General features: G+C 50.1%; 1 protein-coding gene across 1 annotated transcript in view; it reads left to right on the top strand.

Annotated features, from left to right (window-relative positions):
- The window catches only part of TSPAN2 (tetraspanin 2), a 59,102-nt gene that overhangs the window by 11,658 nt on the left and 31,185 nt on the right, over nt 1-16,259 (top strand). The window contains exon 2 of the mRNA XM_086717910.1: nt 4,331-4,433. Coding sequence (XP_086574036.1) covers nt 4,331-4,433 — 103 coding nt within the window. The remainder of the gene's footprint in view (nt 1-4,330; nt 4,434-16,259) is intronic.

Below are 16,259 nucleotides of genomic sequence, written 5' to 3'. Positions count from 1 at the left end.
CATTCTCTGAGTTCGTAATGCACAGTTCATCCTCAGAAAAGAAATGTGACACAAAGGATAATGATATCTGGCATCTTCTCGTGGGCTGGTTCTGTGATTGAATTCTTGCCTGCAAGGTTTGTGTCTGTTGTGGACCACCCGGTGGGAACCAGCTTCTCCATGAGCCCCTGAGATCCTCCTGAGAAGGAACTGGGTCTTCCTTTCCTATGAATCTTTGGCTCCTGGCTCACAATAGATGTTCAATAAATGTTTAAGTGACCAACATCAAAGTCCCACTCATGCTGCTGTAGGAAAACTTCCATTCCTAGAAAAAACAACATCTCTAGTGAGAATTACTCCAGAGGCATGAGGATTGGTACGAGTCCTGGACACAGGGGCAGCCCTCAGGAAAGTTCTTTAGTTAGGAGAGTGGATCCTTTGTGGTCCTCACCACTCAACTACATCCACTCGCTAGTGTCCCTGCTCCCTCCTTCAGCCATCGGGTCTTTATCTCTGGCTTCTCACTGTCTGGCATGAGGAAGCACTCATGCTCCTGATTGTTCCATCAAAATGAGTAGCTCCCATCTCCCCTCCCCTCAAGGCCCTGCCATGGGCTTTCCAAGATGGCAGCAAGCTAAGTAGAAGCCATGGGCCATGCATGGTCTGCCCCAATGTGCTTTTCCAGCCCCAGATTTCTCTCTCTGCCCAACACAGGTTCCAGGTAAGGAAGGAAAGCCTTACCCATGCTGTTCCCTCTGCCTGATATTTGCTCCCCGCTTCCAGTCCTCCCTGGCTCAGTGACTTCCAGCTCATTCTTCAAGGTGTAAATCAAAATGCCTTCTGCCAAACACCGGTTGTCACGCTTTGCTCTGACCCCCCAGGGCAGTGTGACGCTCTCCCATGAGCACACTTCCTGCATTACGTTTCATGTGTCCATTCATGGGATTATCTTCCATGTGAGACTGTGAGTCCTGTCTTTCAGCATTGATTTCCTAAAGCCTAGCACATCCCACTGGGACCGCAGTTGATTCCTTGAAAGATGGGAGGAAGGGGAAGGAGGTGAGGGCAGGGGCAAGAGAAGGAAAGGGCGGCCTCATTCCTTGTTTGTTCCAACACTGGCTGAGGTGCATGTTGTGGCTGAGATTAAAAGGAGAAGAGCGGGAAAACGGAGGGTTTGGGCCTAGAAGGGGTTAAAATTTAAGCTTAGTGGGCCTGAAGTCTTCTCCCACATCATTTAGCGAGATGTCTCTTCCCGGGTTCGGGACACACAGAGCAAGGGGACTCACTGACACCTGCCTTGCTCTCTTTGCCCCTGGCTGCACTGGAATTGGGGTGAAGTTTTTCAATTTAATTCAGTTTGTAGCATGAGTTAGATCAGTCAGAGTCCAGTGGTCAGAGTATTACAAGAGCCTTACCGGAATGGTGAGTCTGAAAAAACCAAAGGGCTATGTGGTCTGTGTTGATGTCACTTTCCAAAGCAGCGATCACTGTTGTCACGAGCAACCTCAGGCCTGACTGGTCCTCACCCACGTATTCCTGACACAGCCAGTGGCTATGTGCTGGGAGGATTCCCTCCACACAGTGATGACATTCAGTTAAGCCACAGTTTCCTTGACCCGGGAGGAAACCCGTGTGGTTTGGGGTTGGGGGCGTGGATGAGCAAGCCCAGATTTTTTTCTCCTTGCCCCGTGGCTTTAAATTGCAACTTCTCTTTTAATTTTCCATTATGCAGTGAACACATGTGTGCCAGAAGTGGACAAATGTGTTCCGTCTGGGAGGGTGATCCCAGACAGCAATAAATTAAAGTCTGTGTACAGACATGCCAAAAATGTGGCCGCGTGGTGGGGTGTCCCTGGGACCAGTCACCTCCTCCACAGTCTGCTTGGTGGCTGCAGGCCTTTGGCCTGACGCCTCTGTCAATAGATTTTGCTTTGTATTTGGAAACTGTCTTTCCATCAAGTCGCCGCAGAGGCAAGATGGGAGGGTTGCCTGTGAGGCTTTGCTGGGCACGTCTGTCCCAGGCAGCCTCGGGGAGCTTCTAGGACAGTATCCTCCCAAGGGCATCATTCTCTTTCCTACACCAGAACAGCAATGACCTCAAAGCTGGTTCCCTCCCAAACTAAAGCACGGCCCAAGAAAAGCCTCCCCGCTCTTTCAGGGTTGAGCAGATAAACTACCTATAATGCTTTAAAAAAAAAAAAAAAAAAAGAGGGGCGCCTGGGTGGCGCAGTCGGTTAAGCGTCCGACTTCAACCAGGTCACGATCTCACGGTCCGTGAGTTCGAGCCCCGCGTCGGGCTCTGGGCTGATGGCTCAGAGCCTGGAGCCTGTTCCCGATTCTGTGTCTCCCTCTCTCTCTGCCCCTCGCCCGTTCATGCTCTGTCTCTCTCTGTCCCAAAAATAAATAAACGTTGAAAAAAAAAAATTAAAAAAAAAAATTAAAAAATAAAAAAAAAAAAAGAAAGAAAAGAAACAACATTTTTAAGCTTACAGGAGTAATACATGCTTAATGCACACAACTTAGATGGTAGAGTGGGAAAAAAAAGCCACCCATAATCCCACCTTCAAAGATACATACTGTGACTGTTTTAGCATGACTTCTTTCAATATTTTTCCATGCCATGCTACCCTTTTAAACATGCAAAACCCCTTTTAAAGCTGTCAGACTCCGGGGTGGCTCAGTCGCTTAAGTGTCTGACTTCAGCTCAGGTCATGATGTCTTTCTTCGTCTTGGGAGTTGGAGCCCCACATCGGGCTCTGTGCTGACAGCTCAGAGCCTGGATCCTGCTTGGGATCTTATGTCTCCCTCTCTCTCTGCCCCTCCCCTGCTCACGGTCTGTCTTTCTCCGTCTTCCAAAAATGAATAAATGCTATAAAAAAAAATAAAAAGCTGGCAGACTCCAGCTCCCTTAGCTGTCCCTCACATTATCCAATTAGTGCTTTCCCCTAAGTACTGGAAACTTTTACTTATTCCACATGAGAGAGTCCAGCTGGTGGAGCGCTAGCGCCTCTGACTCCCCATGCTCTTCTGAAGAAGCCAGCCACAGAGGGAAGTGGCCTGGAGACAAGGGAAGGACAAAGTCCTTACGTAAGTCCAGCCAGAGAGCCCCAAACGGGAGCACCAGGTCCTTTAGCAGCAGCCCTGCGAATGGAGGGATGCTGCATCCAAAGGGCTCTGGTCTGACCCTGACTTTGATGCCCTTTTCCTTCGGAAAACCTCTACTGCCCTGACCGCATCCTGTCCTGTTGCTAGCATGTGTGTGTGCTCTTCCCTGTTGGGCCAGAAGCAGCCTCTGAACTGCTCATGTGATGATGGTCTCGGGCGCCCCCACACCAATGAGAGGGGTTGGCTGACCCAGGAGGCGATCTTGACATCTGCTTGCTTCCCCGAGAGCCTCCGAGCCCAGCAGGTGCCCAGCGAGTAGCTGTTGATTGACTGATAGGACGCAATTCGAGATGGGTGTTTGTGGCAGGAGTTGTGACAGTCCTGCGACAGGAGGAAAGACTCCCAGCATTGATGCGGAGCCTCACAGAAGCCCTCAGAGTGGCCGAGAGGAAGCAGGCAATGAGTCTACCAGCCGCTGCCTGCGCCAGCCACACGGCCTCTCGATGAGCCACACAGTACACAGACCGTGCTTTTTCAGAAAATTATTTTTTCCTTTCTCACTTTCCATGGAAACTCAAAATAGCAACCAAAAAGAAAAAAAAAACACACAAAACAAAACAAAAAAACAGCTGAGCTCCCTCTCTGCCTGCAAAACCATCCCCAGGCCGTACTGTGATCATAGAGGCCCTGGTGAAGACAGGGTTCTAGATCCCTCTAAAAGAGCTTTCTAACTGGGCACTGCACACTCATGAGGTGAAAGCGGGTTCTGAGGTGGTGTGCTTTCTTCCAGTTGAGAAAAGTGGGTTTCTTCCAGGTCTTAGAGCTCAGCTTGCTGTTGTGGTGACGGTCCCCTTTCACTGTGATGTCGGTGAGGAGGTGTGGACTGCCCAGCAAGGGACGATGTGGCAGAGGGTAGATGCCTTCCAGGGGGACTTTGATTGGAACATTCTTTTTGAGATGCCTCCCAGGGTGTGCTGTTATGCCCAGTCACTGCAGGGCAGCCTGGCAGAATGGGGAAAACTCTGGGCTTGGAATCAGGAAATCCCAGTTCTGGTATCACATCAGGTACCTGAGAGGCTTTGAGCACATTGTTTCACCTTCCTTAGGAAACGTGAAGGGCGGACAGGCTGGTTTCTGAAGGGATATCCTCATCCAGCCTCAGCACTCTGTGCCCCCAGCCCACTCCCAGATTATGTGTACACCATCCCTTTCCATTCCCTGAAAAACCAGGTTGTTTCCCTTTCAGCTGGCAGGGTCGGCCGTCATTGGTTTTGGACTATGGTTTCGGTTTGGAGGCACCATGAAGGACTTCTCATCAGAGGACAAGTCCCCGGAGTATTTCTACATGGGTGAGTGACCCCAGCTTGCTCCTCTAAGCTTTACCGGAGCTGCCCGGAGGCTTAGGGCAGAACCCGCACCTGGACTTATGGAGGGGAAGTGAGGATGCAAAACCTGACCCCTGTAGACTCCACCTGGCCCCGAGGGTGCAGGGGCCATGTGGCCATGGCAGGCGAGGACCCTGCACCCCTACCCTGCCCGTTCCTCACATGGATCAAGAAAGACCAGTGTGGGAGGACCAGGACCGACCCACTGTGCTTCTCTCAGCCACATCTCATTTCCAAAGAGTTAGAAGGTTGCCTCTTGCCCTCCGAATGAGGTGGGTGTGCCACAAAATCAGTCATCTGCTTGTCTGTCTGGGCTGATGGGGTCCCTGCCGAGTCAGGTTTTTTTGTGTGTGATCTGCTATTTTAAATTGTCATAAGAGAGACACAATTCAAAGTGAGGAGACATCTCAAAGTTTGGAGGTGCTCAGTCCATCCCTAACTAGGGCCTTCAGAAGGCAGGGCTCCCTACCCAGGGAAGAGGCTGCCTCCCCCGCCCAGCAGGAGGAAAGGGATGAGGGCTGCGAGGGCAGCCTGCAGTTCTGAGGCAGTGTGGTCAGTAATAGGGGCTGAGCATTTCCCCGGGTTTAGTCCCTCTGATCTACTCCTCATCCTCTTCTGCGAATGTCCTCACTCTCCAGCCGCGTGCACCCAGACTCTAGACTTCAAAAAGCTCCAGACCGTTGTCACTGCAGGTCATAGCCCCATGTGACTGGCCATTTCACCGTCTGTAGCAGCCACACGGTCCGCGTCAGTTGCTGGGGGAGAAGCAGGGCCCTGTGCAAGTCCTTTGCTCCCAGCACGGAGAAGAGCAACGTTCACTGCCGGGCCGGGGGGACTGAGCACCCAGGCTCAGTCCACACCAGGAAGGGCCACCCACATCTGTGTCACCTCCTGTTCCTGGCACCTTTCACACACTGCCTCCTCCTGCAGAGAGCAGCCAGATCGGCGAGGATACTTCCAGGAGCAAGTAACAAGAAAACCTACTACAAGACGGGTAACTGTAAGGACACTCCACATTCATCAAATCTTAGATGCAGTCTTTTGTAAAACACACAATTATTTTAAGTTCCACCTCGAGGTGGGAAAGAAGAAATGCTGCCAATTCAGCCATGACCGCCCCTAAAATATGCATGCTAATTTTAGAAACATTAAAGTGTAAATATGTAAAATGTATATCGAAATTGATGAAACGTGGGGAGGGAGGAGTGGCGGTGGGGAGTCTCGTCTCCAGAGCTAGTTCTGGGTTCAGCAAAGTCATCAAGGAGCCAGGGTTTTTCCGTCTTTCCACCGGCAGTCCTTGGGATAACCTCAGACACCTCCCCTCGGGTTTAAAAGACAGCCGTTGTGGCTCCACGTCTCATGTCCTCATACGCAACCTCCAAAAGAGAAAAAAAAAAAGAAGTTTCACCTCGCGTGGCCCCTTTTAGGGATGAATGCCACCTTTGTCAGAAGACCCCCAGCAGACCTCTCCTCGCAGCTTATTGGCCAGGACTGTACCGTGTGTTCCAGCCTAAGCCAATCACGGCCGAGAAGAGAACTACTGTGACTGGCTCTCTGACTAATGGGGAGGCACCCTGGGCTTGGGAAGGGGCCCAGGCTCCCCGGAGGGCCTCTGACCCTTGGCCAAAGGCAGAGTTTTGTGCCAAGGACGGAGCGGAGGAATCTGCCATCGTGCTTAGCACCGAAATGCTCTTTTCCACTCACGTGGTTTCCAGGGAGTGCACACCCGTCCAGAGCCAGCACGCACATTTAACATATTTCTCCTTGAGGCACTCCTGGCTCTGAAAACCTCGTCTCCATCCCAGGGCAGGCCCCAGTGCCCCAAGACAAAGTTCGGCCTGTCCTTGTCCTGCGCCACCTCCCCAGGGATGCGCAGAAACAGTCAGGGGAGGGGAGCAGAAGGAATGAATCTCCCTGCCCCCCCCCAACCCCCATATGCTGCTGGTAGTCCAGGACCTGCTTATTTCATACTTGTTCCCCGCGATGTCTGACTCGGTTCAGCATAGTCACACCTCAGCACCCGCTGGATTAGCCAGCGTGGTTTGATCCTGTTGTCCTGGGATTCTTGCCTCTTAGACATGTGCAGTAATAAACAGCAGACAACAATCACAAGCAAACTGACGAGTGGCACAAGCGTAACCACTGAATTTGGAAGTAGAAGGGGCGCCTGGCTGGCTCAGTGGGGGGAGCATGCAACCCTTGATCTCGGGGTCATGGGTTCAAACCCCATATTGGGCATAGAGCCTACTAAAAAAAAAAGACGAAACAAAGAGAAAAGATTGTGTGCGAACAGTGGTGGTGTATGTGCCTGTGACTTTAGCAGTCACATGAAACCAGCGTCACAGATTTAGGAGACACTTCTAATAGCCACCTGGCCGACCCAGTCAGAAGAACATGCTACTCTTGATCTCAGGCTCATGAGTGTGTGCTCCACGTCGGGCCTAGAGCTTACCTTAAAAAAGGAGGAGAAGAAGAAGCAGTGAGAGAAAGCACTAGGGGCCGGCAGGACAGTCTCAGGTGGAGGGGGGCTTGAACGAGGCCTTGGAAGACAGGTGGGTTTCAGACAGACTGAATGAGTTGGGGAGAGCTTTACTCATGACTCGGAATTAGCACTGGCAAACATAAGGCAAGCAGTTACCCATCATTTCCCTCTCCTGGGGAAGTGATGGCTAATTGTTCCGGCTGCTCTCTTACCACAGTCTTCCTAACCTAGCCCCTCCAACCAACTATAGCTGATGCCCAGGGTCAACAATATTTTCTCTTCCTACTCTGAAGCCAGTAGTTACCTGATGGCGTAACATGACATCCGTCCCAATAAAACAGCGGAAATCTTTTGCTCTTGAAATCCAGGCACGCAGTGGTTCAGGGTTATTAACATTCAGTCTGTCTTCTCTTCACATGCTGTTGGCTTCGCACTGGCACCCTATTTATCCCCTCTTCCTCGGGAGGGACTCTCAAGACTTTCCATCAAAAGCTGCATTTCTGCCTTCAAGTGGAAGCTGGGGGGAGCCCGCCCTTTGCTAGAACCAAAACATGGGAAACATCAACCAGTTCACTTACAGGCAGACCTTCTCCTTCAAGGTGTTTGGCAATAAGTAATTGCCTAATGCCCAGCCACCTACCCACCTCCTCACCAAGTTTGAGGTTGACAGATGTATATCTCTATAATGCAGTTTCTGAGCTTGAACTGGAAATTTTCAGCACCAGTGAAGAAAACCCATTTTAAAAGGTCACGAAGGCCTGGGTTATGTGAAACACATGTACGAAAAGCTGTCTCCCTTTCAATGATGATAAGCGTCTGGTTATCTCGTGATCTCTTCCTGGCTGTTTTAATTTGGGGATTTCATCAACTGTGGGTTTATGCAAACATAGGTATTCATTCAAGCAGGGGTGCCTCTATTCTTTCCATTTTTTTAGAGGTTTCTCCATTTGGGAAAAAAAATATAACCTATTCATGGATGCATCACCCAGCATCCATGTAGACTGTAGAGTCGTGGGCACTGGAGTCACACAAAAAAGGATGAGAACGCTGTACTTTCTCCCACGTATCTTTGCAACCTATTCGAAAAGACTCACGGAGTTAACAACTCAAATTCTAATGGAAACTAGCACGTAAATGCCAGCTAAGTGGTATTTGCAGTGGGTGAATCAGGGGGCATTCTAAACTGGTGAGGCAAGGATCTGATGTAGGTTTGAAAGACCAGACTGTAATCAGTAAGTGGAAGCGAAATGAGGACGGTGAAGGTTGTAGGGCAAGACTGCACAAGGCATGTCCACAGGACAGTGTGACCAGTGAACCCAGGCTGGGCAGAGAACTCCGGTTGGAGTGTAACAGGTTGGGGCAAGGTGGGAAGTAGGACTCGAAGGGCCAGGGAGGGGGCGCCTGGGTCACTCGGTGGGTTAGGCATCTGAATCTTGATTTCAGCTCCAGTTATGTTCTCATGGTCTGTGAGATTGAGCCCCACGATGGGCTCTGCACTGACAGTGAGGAGCCTTCTTGGGATTCTCTCTCTGCCCCTCCCCTGCTCATGCGCTTGCTCTCTCTCTCTCCCCCCCTCAAAATAAATAAATAAACGTTAAACAAACTAACAAAAAAAGAAGTGCCAGAGAGGGAGGAGGACAATCACAGAGGACCCTGAATGTCAAAACTTGTTAATTTGGGGGGCGCCTGGGTGGCGCAGTCGGTTAAGCGTCCAACTTCAGCCAGGTCACGATCTCGCGGTCCGTGAGTTCGAGCCCCGCGTCGGGCTCTGGGCTGATGGCTCAGAGCCTGGAGCCTGTTTCCGATTCTGTGTCTCCCTCTCTCTCTGCCCCTCCCCTGTTCATGCTCTGTCTCTCTCTGTCCCAAAAATAAATATAAAAACGTTGAAAAAAAAAATTTAAAAAAAAAAAAAAAAAAAAAAACTTGTTAATTTGGTAAGCAGTAGAGGAATAATTCAGGGTTTGGGGGAGGCATGATCAGCGCTGCGTTTGTTTTTAAGTTTATTTATCTTGAGAGAGAGAGAGAGAGAGCACAAGCAGGGGAGGGGCAGAGAGGGAGGGAGAGAATCCCAAGCAGACTCCATGCGCAGAGCCCAGCGCGGGTCTCAAACCCATGAACTGTGAGGTAATGCCCTGAGCCGAGATCAAGAGCTGGACGCTCCACCAACTGAGCCACCCAGGTACCCTGGCAGTTCATTTTAAAGAGATTATTCTGGCAGCGGCAGAATGAGAGGGGAGATAGCCCATGCTAGGTTATCGACATAGGCAGACATAGGACATAACCCTTGGGGGTTGTCAATAGTAGGGACTGTGAAGAAAGAGACAGGCAGATAAGAAATGTTATTAAACGTTATTATTAAACATTATTAAAGCCAGGAATAGAAAGAATCAAAATGACAAAAGATATCAGTGATAGAAGAGTCAAGCCTAGAAGTAATAATTAATGATTTTCAGTGGAAACTTGAGTTGCAGAAGGAAGGGATCTTGCTCAGAGAGAGGGGGAGGGATGTGGACCTGAGGTGAAAGCCAGTCTCGGGGAGCAGCCTGTGTATGTTGTCCCGGAAACAAAGTGCTGATAGCAATTTCACAGGTGTACATTTGGGGCCAACAGAAGAGAACCTTTTTAATGATTTTGTAAACCAAAGAAGCTGAGCAGATTTCCACAGATAGAAGTGAGCTTTCCTCTACATCAGTATTTAACCACGAACGTGGCAAAAATCATAATGGAATGATTATCAATTCGGGAGATTTCCTGTGCTGAGTAAGAGGGTGAAGAGGCTCCATACAGACATTCCTGATCCTATTTTTGAAACGAAAGCAAAATGAACTGCTCAAGATGCAAGAAATGTCATATCTTTATGGACATATCTGTCAGGACCCTTTTCAAATCCAGTCACAGAAACTTGACTCCCACTGTCTGGAGCAAAACAGAAATTTCTTGACTCACAAAACTGAAAAGTCCAGGATCAGTACTCATCTCGGGGGTGCAGGTGGTGCGGTCGGAGCCCAGCCTGTACCCATCTCTTAGCCCTGCTCCCCTTTGGCTCCATTCTTGGGCGGGTTCCCATTAGACGTGACAACATGGCTGCTCCCAGCTCCAGGTGCCATCTCCCGAGCAACACTGGCAACGGAGGTACATACTTCTTTCATTCCAGCAGCTCCAACCGAAGTCCTGAGCCTCACTCTTACTGGCAATCTTGGGTCCAGTGCCTGTTCCCACACCAGTTACTGGAATGGGCTTTTTGGCCGAGGCCTGGGCTTCATGCCTGCCTTAGAGGTTGAGGTGAGGCAGACCACAGGGACTGAGCAGAGAAGGTGTGTGTCTCTCACAGAGAGAGGAGGAAGTGAATTCAGGTTAGGGAAAACAACAGGCTATAAACTGGGCCTGAGGTCCATCTTGTGTGTTTTTAGTGGCCTGGGGCATGGATGTGGGTCTGCCCACCCTTAGTTCTTCCTCAGCCACACTTCCCTTCCCTGTGTCTTCCCTTGAGTGGCTGGTGAAACGCTCACAGTCAGTGCTTGAAGTTCAGCGAAATGTGTTATCAAGAAACTAGAAACCAGTGGGTAGAGCAGCAGGGGTTGGCAGTCAGCCATGGTTTTCCAGCTCTTCGTGATGGGGCCCAGCCCACAACCCAGGTCTCCTTGTTTGTTTCCCCAAGCTGCTTCTCTGGTTAGAGGCAACAATAAAAAGTCCTGTGAAGTCAGAGATCTTTTCTTCACTTTAAGTATTCCTTCTAAGTGAAGCAATATAACCCACGTTTATAGAAGGTGATAACTTCCTTCCTCAATAAATAATTTTGCAAATCGGAAAGATACCTGCTCTCTGGCAATCAAATGAGGAGAAAAATACACCCAGACACCATTTATGGACTTGCATAGCAAACAGTGTGAGGTAATAGGACTTTAAAAAAGAAGCAGGCCCAGCTTTTGGAAAATCTCACTTCATGTCACAGGGTACCTAGTCACTAATCTGTGTGTTTTCTTTGCAGAGTAAGTTCCAGAGCAATCAGCCCACCAAACTCTTATCACCCCTTTGTTAAAGAGCGTCAGTGAATGGGCTTGGCACATTCAAGTGGTTCTGAAAGAAACAGGGCCTCACAGCCTAGAGTCTGTCCCCTCTGAGAGGGACCTTGGGAGGACACGTGGTCTAGCCGCCTGTTTCTGGGCAAATGACTGCCATGCTTTGTAGGAGAACTTCCTCCATCTTTGGGGGGATGCTTTCCTGTCTGGGATCCTTAGTTCTTTCTCCTTGTGATGGAAAGAGGCTCCCTTCCCGTGATGAAGATCTACCCTGATGTGAGCTGGGGACAGGGTGGAAAGAATCCAGCCGCAAGCCCTGGGGGGAGCTGGCGCTGAGGGCAGGGCGTGAGGGTGGTCAGACTGTCTCCTGCTGCCCCTTCTCCATGTCCTCTGAGTCCAGGCCGGGGTCTGGAGGCTGACGCAGGAAGCCTGTGTCCCCTGAGTGCTAACATGGACAAAGGAGAGCCTGGCAAGAGAGGCTTGGGTGGCTTGGGGCTTCCTGCACTCTCTCCACTGTAGTCTCTCTCAGTGAGCTCCAAGGGGAAGCTCTCTCACCCCCGTGTCTTCCAAACTCTACCCATCTGCCCCTCTGACTTCCTGTCAGTCTGTCTCTAGGGCTGCCTCGTAGAGGGGCAGATACCGCAGGGGGCTTCTTGGGGGGGCAGGGAGGCCTCCCCTAAGCCCTTGGAAGCCTGGACAGATGGCATGTGCTGGAGAGCCTGAAGTCGTGTCCCGTGAGCAGAGGACGTTGGCAGGTTTTCTCCACGAAGGGGCTGCCCACACAAACAGCAGTCCTTTGGCCCTTCGGGGTCACAGGCTGACTGCCTACAGCTGTGTCTCCCTGTTGAATTCAGAGTCCGGGAGCCTGGCTCTGATTGCGGGCTGGACGCAGTGCTGAACTCTGAGAAGCCGGCCTGCCTTTTCTCAAAACTCTGACTCACCCCACTAATATTTTTTTTTTTCACTTCTTGGTTTTCAGTTGTACATGACGGTCATAGTGGCTGCAGAAGAGATGTGCCGTAGCTCACGTTGTTGAGACAATTTTCCTGAAGCCTTTTTTACAAGTTAGATTGTTATGCATACTGCAGATGACAAAACTGAGGACTAAGGGGAGGTACCTAAAGCTCAGTTGACAGGCATGGGTCTCTGGCTCCCAGCCCTGTATTTTCAGAGGAAAACCCAGACATCATCCACTAGAGACTCCTCAAGCCCTTCTCTCAAGGAAGAAGAAAGAACCCTCCTGACATTTATAAGTTACAAAGTTAACAGACTTCCAGCTGTGAGCCTTTGTTCTCCTGCATTCCTACCAGAATTGCCCTGTAGGAGTGGGGGGGGGGGGTGCCCTTTGGAATAGACTCCCTAGTTCAGTTCCAGTTTTGCACCGTCCATGAGCTGTGCAGTCGCAGGGAAGTGACTTAAACTGTCTGTGTCTCCGATTCCCCAGCTGTGAAATGGGAGTACCAGCACCACAGACGTCATAGCATGAGATGATTTAACACGTGAGCGTGCTTACACGCAGTACCTGTCGTGTAGCTTTGTTGTTTTGTGTAGGTAGGTTACCGTGTTCCTCAATCAAGGAAGGAGCCGGCCCACAACCCACGGGACGCATGATTCCTTGGGACGAAAAGAGAAGGAAAGAGAGAGAAAGGAATGGTTTAGGTGCTGGTAGTCAGTGAGAGAAGAGTTGACAGCATTGAGGCTTCAGGCTTCAGGCGGCAGGTTCCCGAGATGATGCCTGTCAAGGTCACAGTGCAGAGTCCGCACAGAGCAGGCTGAGGTTCCAGGAAGTGGCACCTGTTACTCTAGCCCTGAATGACTCCATGACTAATACATGTTACGCTACTTAGAGCACGACTCGATAACCGATAGCTGTTGTTATTTAGATAGAACCCGAGTCTTTACTGTCCCCATAAGCCAACTCCCATCCAATATTCCAGACGACAAATGGTCATTAGCCGAGTGTGTAAAACCATCTGCTGCCAGAAAGCCACTATAATTGATGACCAGGCCACTCTCCAGTCCCTAAAAGGGGAAGCCGTTTTGAAATGAGTTGATGCCGACAAGGCTTTTTGGAGGTTGCTGTCTCCTTTCCATGTTAACTAAATGGTGCTTCTGGCTTAAAAAGAAGAATCTGGAATGTAAGAAACGAGCGATGGAATCGTCAGGGATTTGGTGATAGTGTGTCACCTGAAGATCACTTGCATCACAAGGCCCAGCTATTAATGATAAAAATGCGTTTTCAAGGTGTTTACTCTTTTTTTTTTTTCTCAAATCGAGGGAAATAGGACTTGGAAGGCATAGGGGATTTTAAGAAATCGGTAATACACTTGTCACACCAGCCACCTGAGAGGGAAAGGGTTCTACAGAAACCATCTTGGAATTCAAATGTGACTGTCAAGTAATGTATTCATTCAACAGCTATTTTTTTAATGTTTATTTTTTGAGAGGGAGAGAAAAAGAGACCAAGCATGAGCAGAGGAGGGGCAGAGGGAGAGGGAGACACAGAATCCGAAGCAGGCTCCAGGCTCCAAGCTGTCAGCACAGAGCCTGATGCGGGGCTTGAACTCACAAACTTTGAGATCGTGACCTGAGCCAAAGTTGGATGCTCAACCCACTGAGCCACCCAGGTGGCCAACAGCTATTTTTTGAGGGCCAGATCAGAAAAAGGATGAGGTGTCCTTGGAAGCCACAGGTGGCCTTATGGTGTGCAGTTTTACAACCAGACTGGGAACTGCTTTCCAGAGGCCTAAGGAATTCGTCTGATTTTCCCTTAAGCTCCAACAAGCAGTGCTCATTTGGCACTGGGCTGAGTCATGTGGCCCACGCATACACAAACTGAGGTTTGCTGGGGAGAGGCCTCTGAATTTGGAGCTGCCGGGTCAGTTCCAGGGTGTTTTTGCTCTGAGCTCTAGACTCTGACAGCCTAAGAATGGACTACTATACCAATCAGCAGATTTTCTTGGCGAGCTCGTATTATTTCAGAAGGGAGAGGATTGTTGCCCGAGGAACCGAGTGAGCCTGTTTGCAGTGGGGAACAACTGTGTCCTCCTCAGGCCCCTGTGCCTCTGTCCACTGCACCCCCGCTTCCTCAGGGGCACCCCTCTTTCCTACATCCCAGACTCTCAGGAACCCTTTCTCAGAGTGTGCAGCCATGCACTCATCTGCCCGACCTTGAGAGAGCCCACCCTGTGGCAGCTTCCTGGAGGTTGGTTGAGATGTATTCCTAGCGTGTATCTCTAAGCAAAGATGGGCGATGGCAGGCAGCCAGTCCAGAACTTCAGATTTGATATGTTCTTTCTTTATCCCCTCATCCAACAAACACTGATCAAGAATCCCGCCTTGTGTCGGCGTAGTCTAGATAGGGTGAATAAGGGTTGTTTGTGGACTTAAAATCTACAGAAGACAGACAAATAGGACAGCCTGCAAAAGCACAAAATGGAAAAGAGCTGGCCGGGTCAGATCACGATAAACTCCCCTGTGGCCAGAGCGTAGGCTAGATAAGGATCAAGGTGAGCCCAGTCCCTAGGCTGTTACTGTAAGCGGAACCTGTAGAGTAGATCTTGTAGCAGTGGGAGACCATGACTCTTAAAAAGATTTTCTAGGGGCGCCTGGGTGGCGCAGTCGGTTAAGCGTCCGACTTCAGCCAGGTCACGATCTCGCGGTCCGTGAGTTCGAGCCCCGCGTCAGGCTCTGGGCTGATGGCTCGGAGCCTGGAGCCTGTTTCCCATTCTGTGTCTCCCTCTCTCTCTGCCCCTCCCCCATTCATGCTCTGTCTCTCTCTGTCCCAAAAATAAATAAACGTTGAAAAAAAAAAATTAAAAAAAAAAAAAAAAGATTTTCTAATGTTTATTTATGTTTTGAGAGAGAGAGCTCAAGGGGGGCGGGGCGGAGAGAGGGGGACAGAGGATCCAAAGCAGGCTCTGTGCTGACAGCAGACCTGGGGCTCGAACCCACGAACTTCGAGATCATGACCTGAGCCCAAGTAGGATGCTCAGCCGACAGAACCACCCAGGTGCCCCCACAGTGAACATTTTAAATGGGAAATCAATATATTAAGGTAGCCCAACCATGAGATCTTCTGTGAGGGAACTGAGTACGGTGTTGCTGCCTTCCTGCAGCCTGTTCCAGTAGGGTGGGGATCAGGTCTCCAGTCCCGGGTGTCCCGCCTGGAGCCACCTTGCCTCTCTGACCCCCGTCGGCAAAACAGAAATAGAACACTCGCCTTACCTTACGGGCTTGTTTGAGAAACCAGTAAGGGGATGAAAGTGAAAGAGCTTTGAAAAATAAAATTTTTAAAGCAATAAGGTGTGTAGGCAGTGGAGCCAACAACAGTATTGTCTTTAACATGGTGTCATTTCTCATTCCCACGTCCGTTCCACACTAAGTCAATTCTTTTAGCGAAAAGGGAAGGGGAGGGAGTGGCAGATCTGGCGTAGCAGGAAGTAAATAAATAACCTGCCACAGGACCGCAGCGCGGCAGGGCTTCCCCGTCCCAGGGGCCCCGAGAAGAGCTGGGGTGCTACAGGAAGCGGAGCTGCCTGGGTGTCACCCTGTCTGTGTCAGGGACCAGACAGATCTGCCCACAAACAACCGTCAGCACTGAGAGGGGCCCCCCGGAGGCACCCGGCTCAGGCTTTCCCCACGGAGGTGGGACACCGGCTGGCTCCCACCCTTTCGGGGACTGGGAGTGGTTTCCAGGTGACTCAGATGAATACAATGCAAAAAAATAAAATAGGGACAATTAGCATTACTCTAAGCAAGTGCCAGGCCCCCACATTGTGTTCTGACTTATCTCCGGATCAGAAAAGGAAATAAGAAAGGGCTTGGCTTTATTTGTCTCCGAACAAGAACATTTCTGTCCTTTTCTTTCTCTGTGAGAACAGTGGTTCCTGTGGCTTGACTTCAGGACTAAGTGGGATTAGCGCCAGCAATGAGGCTGCTGGTATTACCGACGAGACAGGGCAGGGTAGGCTAACCATGATGAGCTAGCTTTAGAGGCACATGGGTATTTTTATCCCAGCTCTATCTTCTTGAGCAAATCACTTAACCATTTGGGGACTAGTTTCTCTAGAAAATGGATATAATGGTACCTGCCTCAGGAAGATAAAATTAATCAACCTGTGCCAGGTGCTTAAAACAGTGCCTGGAAAAAATAAGCCCTTAATAAATGTAGCTACTGTGGTATTAGGAATAGTATTTGGTGTGTATTAGCTTGTCACCTCCTCTCATTGGCTATTTTCTTGGAACATTGCCACCTCCCATGTGTCCGGTGTTCGTGGTGATGCCCTC

Source organism: Puma concolor, chromosome C1, assembly GCF_028749965.1.
Source record: "Puma concolor isolate L17-30 chromosome C1, mPumCon1.1.hap2, whole genome shotgun sequence".
Classification (NCBI taxonomy): Eukaryota; Metazoa; Chordata; class Mammalia; order Carnivora; family Felidae; genus Puma; species Puma concolor.
The sequence above is the reverse complement of the archived record's forward strand: the minus strand, read 5'-3'. Positions and strand labels throughout refer to the sequence as shown.